This window comes from Barbus barbus (genome assembly GCF_936440315.1).
Source record: "Barbus barbus genome assembly, chromosome: 29".
Lineage (NCBI taxonomy): Eukaryota > Metazoa > Chordata > Actinopteri > Cypriniformes > Cyprinidae > Barbus > Barbus barbus.
Window position 1 is genome coordinate 10,066,806 of NC_136757.1, and position 14,769 is coordinate 10,081,574.

General features: G+C 35.3%; 1 protein-coding gene across 1 annotated transcript; it reads right to left on the reverse strand.

Annotated features, from left to right (window-relative positions):
• Positions 1-10,838: 10,838 nt before the first annotated feature.
• On the reverse strand, positions 10,839-14,018 carry LOC306849037 (uncharacterized protein). Its single transcript, XM_079383889.1, has 4 exons — positions 13,500-14,018; positions 12,518-12,548; positions 12,326-12,415; positions 10,839-12,108 (listed from the first exon to the last, which is right to left on the reverse strand). The coding sequence occupies exons 1-4, from the start codon at positions 13,698-13,700 to the stop codon at positions 11,672-11,674; spliced, it is 759 nt and encodes a 252-aa protein (XP_079240015.1). The 5' UTR covers positions 13,701-14,018; the 3' UTR covers positions 10,839-11,671.
• Between the last annotated feature and the right edge of the window lie 751 nt (positions 14,019-14,769).

Here is a 14,769-nt window from a genome sequence, read left to right on the forward strand (position 1 = left end):
GCTGACAGAAATAACTGTAGCAGAATTAAATTGCCATCAACTGATCTGTCCATCCAGCGAACATTCAGTGCATATCAACTCTAAGACAGGATATTTCCTTGGCCACAGAAAATACTTTCCTATTAATGCATTAGAGCATGTAGCGAGCATCAAAATCATACAGAGACATTTAATTTGAAAGGCAGAACCAGAAACTCATGTAATTTGTGCACACAACTTTTATTAACTAAACACTAACGCAAACTAGTCTAACAAACAAACATACAATCACTCATACATGGGGAAAGGGCAAATGAGAGTTGATGGATGAAACCATCAGGAAGCCAGAGAATGAAGCTATGAAAAGAGTCAGTTAACCACCTGAATAAAACCATCAGCATCGTTTATAACGGGGTCTATTGCTTATACTAAAAATCTGTTTTGTTTAGTTAAATGTACGATACTTGCAATGCCTTTGGTCATTGAACGAGTGTCAGGATGCAGTCTCGGATGAAAGTTCTAATGGTTTGAAGGTTTGGTGGTTTTGGAGTTCTTCAAATTCTTCCGGGATTGAAGGGTGATGAACTCCAAAAGATGTTATTCAGGCTCTGTGGTTTGGTTGTGAGTAATTTGGTAATTGGCAGTTTCTTCCCAGGTAGAAAGGGAAAAAGAGCTAAGAAAGAGATCTGCTGAGATCCGAGGATCCTTGGTTGAATGGAAAGTCAAGGCCACAAGGCCTGACACAAAAACTTAAGGTTCCAGAAGAGTTCTAGCTCACATCCTCCTCATCCTCTTAGGATCTAACAGAACCGCAGACTGTGGGGGCGTCACTGATGTGAGAGCTTTATCTGCTATAGAGGTCACACCTCTGAGGTGTCAAAGCACCACTGGTGTCCTAAATTTTTAGAGGGAAAGTTTAACATCTCTTTGTCTCTGAAAATGGTTATTTGCATAGGTAATTTGCCTGGGTTAATGCACAAACTACTAAAGATTCTTAGGACACTAATATGTTGCATAGGTATCAACATGTAACGTTCACTCTCAATTAGATTATCCGAAGACAAATTAATAGAGACTAAACATGGTACAGTTAAAGTGATATTAACTAGTGATCTATCATAAGCATGCATAAAACAGTATACAATAAACAAAAACATATACTAGAACAGTAATAATATACACAATGACCTGAAGATATGTGTGTTCATTCAAAGAAAGTTTCTTCTATTAATTACTTAGAGAAGAGTCCATTTTTAAGGCATAATGTCTCTTTCCTAAGGGGAAATGAAGTGAGTTGCTCTGCCCGCATTCCTTTGAGCAATAAAACATGTGTTATCAGATGGGTTGCCATGGAACCAGAGGCCTGCTCTGCCTTTCTTAGGTGTTAGATGCATTTTGGGGGAAGGGTCCACAGACCCTCATAGTTGGCCCTTTGGTTAGGTGAGGGGGCATAAGAGATTATTTGTTAAATATAACAAATAGTTGTGTGTCTGATTGGTCCAAATGCTACAACTTTCATGGAGATTCTGAAGTGTGCATAAGGTGGACACTTTACAATCCCATGAGGCTAAGGGAGAAGATTTGTGAAGAGCAGTGAAGCTACTGTAGATGTCCCTGGAATGTCCTGGCCTAGTGAAAATAAAATTGCCTAACGTGTCTGGATTTTCTCTATTGACATGCTTTCTCGTATACACGACACGTTACGTATACACGACAACAGTGTAAAAAAATAAAATAAACTTCCTTTGCATTTTTAAAAGAATTTTGCATTTGGGGACTGAAATGCTGTATTATGCATGTCAGGCCAGTAGTTGGCAATATTATGTGGTAAAGAATGGATAATGATAACAGTGACATTTTCAAAAACTTGCACTTTATTTTAAACTTGCACAGTTTTTAAAAGTTGGTGTTTTTAGACTCCTAAAACACCACTGATGTGTGCATAAATGTTTTACGTTTTTAGTTGAAAACAGTGCTGGCTAAACACCCTCTATATGTGTACTTGCATTGCTTTGACCATTCTTTGTAGATCTCACCTTCTTGCAAGCCACGATTCGTCGATTATACATAATGCCTGCATGCTATTGGTCAAACTTTTCAGTCATTGCCTTCAGCATGTATCAAAACAACAGGAACAAAAGCCAAAACACCATCCTTTAGGGAATTTTGAAATCCTGGCTAAGAAAAGAGGTCAACCTAGTTATGAGGTTTGAGATCAAGTTACAAAGCTCCAAAGACAAGTTACTGTTCTCTCAACAAGACCTTCTTGATAGTATTTAACTCTTTTCTCAAGATTTATATGTTTCCTAAGAGAAAACACCAAGTAAAAAGGCCCAGGCCTTACCTCAGAATGGCAGTCTTTGTTGCAGTGCATGCTCGGATTTGTTTTGTTTTGCTGATAGTTCACATACAAATAAACATTCCGCCATCATTTACTTACCATCATGTCATTCTAAATCTATATAACTTTTTTTCTGTGAAATACATACATTTTGAAGAACGTCGCCTCTGTTTTTGTCTATTGAACGTGGCATCCAAAATAACATAATAACAATAATAACACAAATATTTTCTATTGCATCATATTCATTCCTAAAACAGTTTCATAAGGATGGAATTGTAGTTTCTATCATGTATTTCTGTCATAACCAAGGAAAAAATTATCATCTAGAAATTGAGTATGTTTAGATATAAGCAAACTAGAAACAATTATATTCTCATTACAAAAGAAAATGTAGAGAATGTGGGGATTGCCGAATAAGCAAATGTGGCGCCCTTTAACATGACTGGCTAATTGTGTTCTCACACCTACACACATGAATTCCAAGCTTTATAGGAATAGCATAGTTTACACAACTGAAATATTTTACAAACGTTTGTGATGCTTCCAAATTCAAACTCCCTTTCCTGGGAAAAGTCACTGATACTCTTATACAACACAGTGAGAAATCAAGTTTCACTGAGTATACTCCTACTATCATGGAGATTACACTGAAAAAAAAAGTTTATAAAATATTTTAACTTAGAAATTGCTAGTAAATTTCACAATTACAAAGATATGGCAAGTGACATTGAATTAAACATCACATTTTGAAGTAGAAAAACAAATTGTATTTTATTGTAAAACATACTGCATAAATCTTTATTTTATTTACAGCTTTGAAATTTCAGTGTACATGTAATGTTTAATTGTTTATTTATATAGACAAAAACATTTAGACAGGAAAGGCGTACTACTATAGGTTATCCTGCACTAATGTGTACAATATTGCAACCTTTTTTGGGTTTAAGTATTTAAAATTAATTGCTGTAGTGTAGAGTTGCAGAAGAAGTTGACCAGGGTTGGTATAAAATTATTATTAAATAAATTTCATGAACAAAATAAATTTATGTACAAACTTTAACTTGTGGCAGGTAAAAGAAAATTTAATCACAGTTTTGGAATTTTTTTTTTTTTAAAGTGTTCAAAACTAAAACAAAATCTATTTGGTATGGAAGCCCAAATCCGCCACTGAAAAATAAAAATAAAAAAGGTAATTGCGACTTTTTTTCTCACAATTACGAATTTATATCTCACAATTCTGACTTTTTTTCTCGCAATTTTGGCTTTTTTCTCAGAATTGCATGATATAAACTCGCAATTGCAAGTTAAAGTCCAGTTTTGAGGGGGGAGCGGGGAATTGATATTGATAATATATTGATATAATTCTCAGAATTGCGAGTCGCAAATGTCAGTTTATATCATGCAATTCTGACTTTATAAGTCGCAATTGTGAGTTTATATCACGCAATTCTGACTTTCTCAGAATTGCGAGTTTATATCTCACGATTATGACTTTTTAAATTCTGAGAAAAAAAGTCAGAATTGCAAGTTTGTATCACGCAATTATGAGAAAAAAAGAAAATTTTATTCAGTGGCGGAAACGGGCTTCCATAATTTGGACATTTCAAACGTTGGTCAAACGTTAGAGGAACATGTTCACAGTTATTGTAATGACTTCATACATCAGCCAATAAAAATTAAGAGACCAGCTGCTGCTATCTTATTTTGCAATCTAATTCAATTATAAGTGTATTAAAGAGTCCAGATACTATATATACTTTAGAATTCAATTCTGCATATTTGAAAACAAATCACATTTGAGTTGTGCACTTAAAGTATTATATTATATAAACAAAGGGGTATTAAAATAATCTCCACAACAAACCTATTTCATCATGATTCTCACTATATCACATATTCCTGATGTTGCTAGTCTGAAAGTATGGGGAATACCCACAGACTGTATTTGCGGCATAAACAAAGCAAGGCCTTGAAGCGTTGCATAGCTTTATCTATACACTGACACCTACAGTACAGTGACATGCAGAGTCACAGTTTCACTCATAGTAGTTTCTGTTTTGTTCAAGTGCTTTAAAGGGAAGTACTTCGATTCAATAAAACAATCAGCACTGTAGGTGTACATTTCCTCAAAAAGCAAAACAATGTTTAGAATCCAGAGCATTTGATTATCGTAAGTGAAGTTTCTGGGACATTCACTCACAATGAAGGAATTTAGGAATTCTTTTTCAAACTAATCTTAAAAACTTTTGATCTGAATTCTTGTTACAGTTGGTTACATGCCTTTCCTAATGAGTTTCATGTTTAGAGTGAACAGGAAAAATGCTTTAAATCTTTTGTTTTGAATAGGTTAGAGTTATATTTATGTTGATTTCATGTAGTTTTGAAAAACTTTTAAAAACAATTTAATCAACATTATACTACAAATAGCTCAAACAAAAATGAAATTTCTGTCTGTTACTCACTCTAATGCCTTTTCAAATCTGTACGATAATATATGATGAGTAAACAAAAGACGTTTTTTGGGTAAATGATACCTTATACTAATTTATTGAACCTGGAATATCACTGTAACCCTTTATTCCATGCAATGTGTCGTAACATTTTATTTTTTATCTACTGAAGTATTTTAGAAATCAAATGTTTACTTATTAATGTCAAATAAAAAAACAGAGTTGTAACAATAGAAATTATGAACATTTTAATCTTTGTGCATTTTTTTTTATTGTGTGATGTTATATATTAAATATAAGTAGAATGTGATCACAAATCAAATTATAATCCAAATTAAATCAAATTATAATCCAGATTTATTCACTGATTTATTTCTTATTACTTTTACAAAATTTTCCGGAGAGCTGTGGGCATTTCCTGTTTTTGCTCATTGACCTACACTTCCCAGTCCCCCACACAATATTCACAGTAAACTGCATGTATATTTTATTATGCACACTTTTTTATATCTTAAAATGCATCTTCAATGCAACCATAACAATGGCATATGGTAGCAAATATCAAAGTGTCTGCAAAAGCAACTCGGAGAGCATAATCTACAGCAGGATGTGATTGCATCACTCCTTACAGTGTTGACTCATGTGTTTGAAATCCTTTTCATGCTAATCCACAATAAATAGGGAGTGTCACTTTCACATGTCATAATTTTATAGTTTCTCAGTTCACTACGTCAGACAATGTAAACCTTTATCAGACAGGAAGTACTGTATATCTTAATGTGAATGTGTCAGTTGTCTCTGTGTAAAGCTTTAAAAAAACTAACCCCCATTTTCACAGACAAGACGTACACCTAACCCCAGCATAAACCCAGACTAAAATGCATGGCTGAGTTGTTTCAACTGAAAGAAACTTGCACTGACTGATCTTAAAATATCTCAGTGTGAATGTTTTTTTTTTCAAGATACACAACTGTAATGTTTTTTGTTGTTGTTGTTGTCGTTGTTGTTTTTTCTAATACACATTTTTTTTTAAACTGCTTAAAAGACTTAATTAAACAATGGCCTAATCCTGGTTTAATCTAAGCCTTGTCTGTGAAACCAGGCCTTTACTTAATCACAAAATCAATAATCCTTCAATTTACAGTGCATCAGAGAATGCATAACAAGAATAAGGCTGTAATGGGATGAAGAAATGTTCAAAGACAACTCTGAACAAACATTCTATTAACATCACTGGAAGAACATTCAATCATAACTTGCCAGAACGTTGCCGAAGTTCTGAGAACGTTCTCTGTTTGCTGGAGCCCTCTTAACAACATCTCACATGAGATTGCATGAATTAGCAAACAACAACGATCCAATCAATTCCTGATGAATGAATTCAAGTATCCTTCATTTTTTCTTTATTTTTGGTAAACCATTCAATCTGATATACGTCAGCATAGGGAAGGAAGATGATTTCATGCCAAATTTAAGGCAAGGTCAAATTAGTGAAACCTCAGCAAAAATTGTTTATAGTTTGTGATGCATGAAGCAATTTTGATGAATCATGATGAATTCACAAATTCGAAGATCAACTAACTTGAATCCAATGTGAAACCAAAGTTCTCAATCTCACATATTCTTTGACTGAAATGAATGAAATGATTACGGTCTCCCAGGGGAATTTTGCAGCTCAAAGGGTCATTCTAAATGACTATAAACAACCTCATGAAGGGCCCTTCTACAAAATTTGACATGCCATGGTCACTTCAAGGAAGTAATCTTGCCAGTTGTAGTCGTAGTTGTGCAAAAGATCATGTTTAATTTAAATTTAATTTGTTATAGTTGCACAGCATTCGATTTGATTTTTGCATCTCATGAGTAAATGGGGTTCCGATACTCAGTGGAGAAAAGACAAAGGTGAAGATACTGTGTCCATTGTACACTATCAAGGCGAGATGGATTGAGCCCATCAAGCTGTGGTCATAAAGCATCCAGATTGTGAGAAGACAGAAATTTTCTGATTGGATGGACAGGCCGATGTTGTGTGATTGGTTCGGAGTTCATTGGGATTATATGTTGAATTTCCCTGTGTGCGTCATTAAAGACTGTTAGTGTTTGTTGAGCTTGCGTGCACAGTTCACCATCACTTGTTTACGAAAACAAAAGCAAAACATTGCTCAGGGTTTATCTACAGCATGCTCTTTTATTCAGCATAAACTTTTCACAATACTTTCGTATCAGCTCTCGTACAACGTAGAGACGTAAACATGTAACAACATACGTCATCACTTTCGTACCTTAATACCTTCAAGTCAAACAATAGGTAATTTGTCAGATACCGTAATGCAATGTATAAGAGTGCAATACTTAACACCCCCTCTCGCTCTTAGCTTATTGTATTACCAGAAAATTAACAAAAACAAAAACTTCTCTTTTACATAATGTAAACATAAATAAACTTTTAAGTGCCAAATATATCTCGAGCAAATCTCTTTAGTTGTTGCTTAGTGGCTGGCTTTGCCATAATGTCAGCAATCATTTTCTCAGTGGGACAATATTCCAAGATTACCCTACCATAATTTACAGTTTCCCTTATAAAATGGTACTTGATGTCAATGTGCTTGCACCTTTGCCTACAGATTGGGTTTTTGGCTAGAGCTATGGTACCTTGGTTGTCTTCATACACCTTTGTCTGTGCATATTGTTATGTGTCCATACCCCTGAGTAACTGCTCTAAGTAGATACATTCCTGCATGGCTGATGCTAAGGATATGTATTCTGCTTCACAAGTAGACAGTGTCACTGTTGATTGTTTTCTGTTTTTCCATGAAATCAGAGAACTTCTTTCATTTAGACTGACACAGTAACCTGACGTACTATGTCTGTCTTTTGTGTCTGATGCACAGTCAGCATCACTATATACTCTTAGATCTAGTTTTTCTGTGTCATTTCTTCTGAAACATAATCCTTGTTCTGCTGTACCTTTAAAGGAGCACTGCGTAAGTTCTGAAATGTCTAACAGTTACTGACACCAGTGGCCGTTAGAGGAACTGCAGCCAGTCTCATGCTCGTTCTCGGTGCGCACTAGATAAGGCTTTTTAAATTATTTTTTTAAGCTTACGAGGAGTTTCCGTGGGTGTCTGGGTTGTGCTGGAGGCTGGTCACTTCTTTCCGTCCACAGAGTCCATTTCAAACACTACCGCTAGCGATTTCCGCTGTAGACGAGAACGCGCATGACGTCACATTTTGTGAATTTTCGTGCCAATTTGGACCCTACTCCTCCAGATACAACTGAGCCTACAGGCTGATAGAGGCAACCGTGGTGGACAGTCAAGGTGTCATTCTTGCTATTACATTATGGTTGGCTCATAAATGGACAAATGAAAACTCGATCTTAAAGATTTTTTTAAGTAAAAACCTACACATAGCCCCTTTAAGGTGTCTGAATACATGTTTTACGTGTTCCAGTGTTGCTCTGTTGGTTCAGCAAAATGCTGAGATAATTTACTGACAACAAAACTTAAATCTGGTTGTGTGCAAGTGGACAAGTAGATTAAACTTCCCACTGCCTCCCTGAACTTTCTTGACTCTTCCATTTTTCCAGCATCTTCTGAATAATCAAGTTTTGGTTCACATGGAGTTTCTCTTGGTTTACAGCTTTGCATATCGAAACGATCTAGTATTTTCCTCACATATCTCTCCTGTGACAGTTTGACTAGACCATCTGTTTGTTCGAAATCTATGGCCAAGAAATATTCCAACCTTCCCTTATCTTTAATTTTGAGTGAACTTTCAGTGAGCATTCCCTTTACACTATCCAGAACACTTTCTTTGTTAGCTGCTATCATTATCAACCCATACTATCAGGATTACTTTCTCTTCACATTTTTCCTTTGTATAAACACAGATATCAGCTGGGTTTTGCGTAAAACCATTCTTAGTCAGACATTCATGTTGTACAGCATTTCAGTTTCTGCCTGATTGTTTAAGACCATAGAGAGATTTCTCTAACTTGCATACTAGCTTTTCACCTTTTTCAGATTTCTGCTCATAACCCTCTGGCTGTTCAATATAGATTTCATGATCAATTGGTGCATGCAAATAGGCTGTCTCAACATCCATCTGATGCAAAACCAAATTTTCTTGTGCTGCCTTCTGCATAACCACTCTCACACTTGTCATGTCAGCTGTGGGCTTGTACTTTTCAGATCCATCAATGTCTCTTTTATGTAGACCCATCTACCTCCAACTGGTTGTTTTCCTGGTGGAAACTCAGTGAGTGTGAAAGTCTTGTTTTCCTCCAATGAATGCATTTCTTTGTCCATGGCATTTTTCCATTGCCTTGACTTGGTTGATATTATGGCGTCCTGGTAGGTTTGCGGTACATCTCACATGAGATTGCATGAATTAGCAAACGACAACTATCCAATCAATTCCTGATTAACAAAATCAAGTATCCTTCATGTGCTTGCACCTTTGCCTACAGATTGGGTTTTTGGCTAGTGCTATGGTACCTTGGTTGTCTTCATACACCTTTGTCTGTGCATATTGTTATGTGTCCATACCCCTGAGTAACTGCTCTAAGTAGGTACATTCCTGCATGGCTGATGCTAAGGATATGTATTCTGCTTCACAAGTAGACAGTGTCACTGTTGATTGTTTTCTGTTTTTCCATGAACTTCCTTCAATTAGACTGAAAGTCTATCCTTCTACTGTAATGCAATGTATAAGAGTGCAATACTTAACAGTGTTATTAATTGTTATCTGATATGCTGTATTATTTGATATATTTTCTCAGTTATACAAGAAATTCTGAAATATTATTTCTCACATGTATGGTTGCGTGAAGTGATAATGACTCAGCACTTTTTTAAAGGGCTCTTATTAGAAAAGTAATTGAGTTTTTTCTGTTTTATTGTAGAACCACACAAATCACAAATCCCATGAATCACACTGGTGCTGTCATCACATCACACACCCAGCGTCTCATGATACATACAAAGATGCATATCAATGGATATCTGCCTGTTCAAGTCCTCACGCCTATCCCTTCATTCAAGTGGGTGTTTCCTTTAAACTTTTGGGAATTAAAACTTTAATTTCTATTAACTAATTGTCAGATAAACACCTTTGGATCATTTGAATCCTAAGCCTGTTTCTGTTATATTGTTGGTTTGTTGTTTTGCTGAGGCCTATGCAATTGTATATTTTATTTAATACAGAAAACATACTTCTATGCTGACAAGTACAAGTGTGAGTAACTAGTACATTTTCAATTTGATTTGAATATATATATATATATATATACACACACACACTCACTGGCCACTTTATTAGGTACACCTTGCTACCTTCAGAACTGCCTTAATTCTTCGTGGCATAGATTCAACAAGGTGTTGGAAACATTCCTCAGAGATTTTGGTCCATATTGACATGATAGCATCACGCAGTTGCTGCAGATTTGTCGGCTGCACATCCATGATGTGAGTCTCCCGGACCATTCTCTGTAATCCCTAGAGATGGTTATTCGTGAAAATCCCAGTAGATCAGCAGTTTTTGAAATACTCAGACCAGCCCATCTGGCACCAACAACCATTCCACGTCACTTAAATCCCCTTTCTTCCCCATTCTGATGCTCGGTTTGAACTTCAGCAAGTCGTCTTCACCACATCTAGATGCCTAAATGCACTGAGTTGCTGCCATGTGATTGGCTGATTAGCAATTTTTGTTACCAAGCAATTGAACAGGTGTACCTAATAAAGTGTCTGGTGAGTGTGTATATATATATATATATATATATATATATTTATTTATATATATATATATATATATATATACATGTATACAGTGCCTTGCGAAAGTGTTCATACCCCTTCATTTTTTTTCACGTTTTGTTATGTTGCAGCCTTATGCTAGACTGCTTTAAATAATTTTTTTTTTAAATCGAATCTCAAAAATTGTATTCTTAAATTAAATATCTCCTAAATAGTAGTTGAAGTGGTTGTCTGAAATACAGCAGAAAAATATTGACTTGATATACTGTAAAAATTCTGGGAAAAAAAATATTATGAAGACAAAAACAGCTTTATGTATTAGTATTTATTGATTTTTCATGGTCAAAAAATAATGTCATTATGAAAATGTAATTCAAATACATAAAATGATCTTTCATGCAAATTATAAAGGTCATATTTGGTTATTGCAAACCATTTTAATAAAAAGTAACTTATAGCCTACTAATTCCAATGACAGCACCTCAAAAACAAACAAGGGAACAGAGCAATGCAGGGTTTTGATCATTCTCTTCACTCTTCACACTCAAAAGCATATAATAAGATTACAGTGGCATAAATATTATAGTATACAGTATGTTTATGCATACAACAGTTTAATTACCAAATTCAATCAAAATGAAACATAAATACAACTGCATTACTAAATTACAATTCTTCCACAGTTGTAGTGCTTAAAAATGTAGCTTTTAAAATCCTAAGCCTATGCCTGTTTTTTCCCCAACCGTGAAGCAGAACAGTCTTCTCATACAAAAGAAAATACCAAAAAATACTATACTATTAGCATGCTGTTTTACAGGTACCATAATATTCTTGAAAAACTACCCTGGACGGAATGATTTTCAGTACCAGAGTTGATATCAAAGTACCCTGGTATTACCTTGTGATACCATTACTGTACCGCATTATTTTTTTCATAATGGTTTTCTTCTTTACATACCTCTGCTATAGATTATAGCACAAATATATCTGAGATTCAAATTATTCTGTTGACAGAAGAGTAATCTGTTTAGACGATAAGGTCATCTCAGAAGAATATGATACTTCATGGCAGCCCTTTTGGTCTTTATGCAAAGTTACAGAGAAAACGGGCTTTTCTGATTTCTATATTCGCCGTATCCTCATGTGGAAAAATGAGGATACGCCACAAAGGCTGTTTTTTGCGAAATTATCCCTCCAACGTCAATGAGGTTCAGATTCTTGGACCAAACCTTGAGTCTGTCCCCAGATTTAAGAGAAAAAATACCCTCAGAGAACAGACTTTTCCTCCAGTATTTGAGGTTGACTGTTTCCCAGTGGGTGAGCAGGGAAAGATATCCACCATACGCGTCAGTATAAAGATGAATATCATGTTGCAGAGATATTTCCTCTGAATTTTCACTTAATTTTCTGTATGTAATCTGAAGAGAAACCTTGTATGTTCCGTCATGAAGGACATTCAGAGATTCATTATCGTCATCCAGGATGAAGTATCTGGTATGGTTTGGTGACGGATACTCTGGCGTATACATCCACGGCACATATCCTTCTTTTTTAGTGAAGCTGACATTGTCTTTAACTAGAGAGAAGGGAAATGTGTGAATACATTTGGCCAAATAATTGTATCCATTCATAAGTATCTCTGAGAATGAAAATGGCATTGTACCATTGTATTATGTGTAGATATAAGTTGTCTGATTACTTAGTTACAACATCTTATCTTAATGGTAATTTTGTTTTGTATTCACTTCTACTTGTGCATTACGTCTTATCGCAGTCAATGTATTACTTCTTACCTGCCAACCGAGTGAAAGATGTGAAAGTGCTTCTTTGTGTCGGGATTGTTTCATTTCTGCTATGCGATTCAGCGCCTTGATACTGCATTCCTATATGGATGAAAAATGAATTTTGATTACTGTGAATTTACATAACCACAAAGTGGAAGACACTAAATTTAGTAATTACAATAGAATTTAACTTGAACTTACCAAACGTAGGTGCCTCCTTGGTTTCATTTTCCTATAAAAAGAGAGCAATTGTAAACAGTTTAATACAACATAATAAATCCTTAATTGATCGAGGTATTGATTCTATACGATTCAGTTTGTTTTAGTACTTTTGAGTAATCAAATAATGAGCAGCATGTTTTTTTCCCATAACACTAGTAACATATTTATTAGATACTAGCACTCATTCCTTAACACTTTACAATAAGGTTAATGGTGTGTGTGTGTTCACTGCTGTGTGTGTGCACGTTGGATGGGTTAAATGCAGAGCACGAATTCCGAGTATGGGTCACTTCACTTATCACTTATAAAGAATGCAATAAATTTTGTGTTCATTGTTTGTTCATGTTAATTAACACATTAAGTAATGTTAACAAATGACACCTTATTGTAAAGTGTTACCCTTATTCCTTTTAAATAAGTAGTCAATTAGTCATTATGATATGCCACATTGCAAAAATGTATCATTGAATTCTCAGTGCATCAGCTGTTCACTTTTGACCAGTATGCAATTCAGTCACTACAAGCTACTAGTCTTATATATAATATTTCTTACTGCTAGTGACAATAGTAGGCTATCTACTTCAGGCTCAACTATTACCTATGAATTATAATCCAATTAACAACTAGATTTTTAATCATAGTGTATCAATAAATGAATAAATCTGTACAAATCAATCAGTATAGATACTAGTGTCTCATTACTAAGGTATTGACATCTAATAAACAGTCACTGGAAAACTTAATGAAAACTTGAAAAATGTAAATTAAATAAAGACTGGGTCCTTTAACACACATTTTATATTTTATGCAATCTGTTAAAACTGTTATAACATACTGTAATGTAGTGTTGCTATGTATGAATATCACATATAAATGAACTCGTGCAAAGGTTTCTACTAAAGCACGTTCAAAGGGGCTTGAGACTGTTTGTTGACTTTGAATGTGTATAGATGCGTCTTACCTTGCAGGACTGCGGGAAGGCGTGATACAGGATCGTGAACAGGCAGCAGCTGAAGCAGAAGAGCACGCTGATGGACTGGATGAGGTATACCTGTCGCTGCAGGGAGTGGTACTTTGTCCTCAGACGGCTCACTGGTTCGGGCTCGGGCTCGATTAAAACTGCGTGGAATTGACAGGCTGCCTCTTCGTTTGTCATCTCCATAACGGACAGTTTAAAAGCGCCGCTCCATGCCCTTAGACTCCTCTCTCTATATATATCTATATTTCACCCACGTGTTTTCTTCAACGCCCAAAACAAACAGCCTACTCGTGGAGTTTCGGCACTATGAAAACATGAGGCTCTCAGTCCAGTCGATCCAGTGTCGCTTCCTGCTTTGTTTGCTCATGCAAGACCTGTTTGACTCCGAGCCAATTTTTTACTGCCTGAGGAAATAAACAATCACACGATGACATTTCGTCATAGCTCGTAGGTGTTGCTTCTCCACCTGAGCCAGCACAACTCTATCCATCCAGGTCCCTTAGCGCCCCCCACCCATTAAAAAATATATTCTGAATATTACTGTTGATTATTATTCTGGTTTTAGAATAATAATATAAAATAAATAGCTGGTTAAAAAAAAAACCCCGTGTGAGTAAAGTCAGTAGGTTTTAGTCCAATGCAATAACATATTTTTTTAAATAAAATAACCCCTCCTGGTCAAAATGACCAGAACACAAAAATGAAAGTCACTCTGTGTTTAAAGACCCAAACATGAATTTGTGTTGGGATATAGACTCACAGATTGAGTAATAATGTATGAGCCCTGTTAATATTGTAAATCATTATGTTTTCTGTGGGAATCCAACTTCTTAAAATCCACAGCTTAAAATATGTTTGATACTGATTATAAACACAATTCATGTTTCATAAAAATAGTGCATTACTTACTGGGGCTAATTGTCACCTGGATAGTTCCTGTATTGGCATATACTATAATCTTGGCCACAAAAAAAAAAAAAAAGGGTTGTGGACATATCTGATATTATTGCCCAAGAGGAAAAATATACACTTTATTGAAATTGTGTGACAACATGCGTTATATATGGGGTATACATGGGGTAAGTTGTCACAAGGGAAATGGAGATGTTAAAATGAACAAATAAAATGCAATGTTGTTGTGGCCAACAAATATTGGAGCTGTGTATTGTTTTTAAACGAGACACACCGTGGCGATGATACAGTAACACTGTTTTATCATGTGTCTATTCAAAAATGGAAAACTGATGTTTTG

Bases quoted from the DNA above. Each gene is read 5' to 3' on its own strand.
- LOC306849037 (XM_079383889.1), bottom strand. From the start codon at position 13,700: ATGGAGATGACAAACGAAGAGGCAGCCTGTCAATTCCACGCAGTTTTA. The intron at 12,416-12,517 runs GTAAGTTCAAGT...TCATCCATATAG, and splicing joins CAAGGAGGCACCTACGTTTG to GAATGCAGTATCAAGGCGCT. The intron at 12,109-12,325 runs GTAAGAAGTAAT...CCTTCTCTCTAG, and splicing joins ATCTTTCACTCGGTTGGCAG to TTAAAGACAATGTCAGCTTC.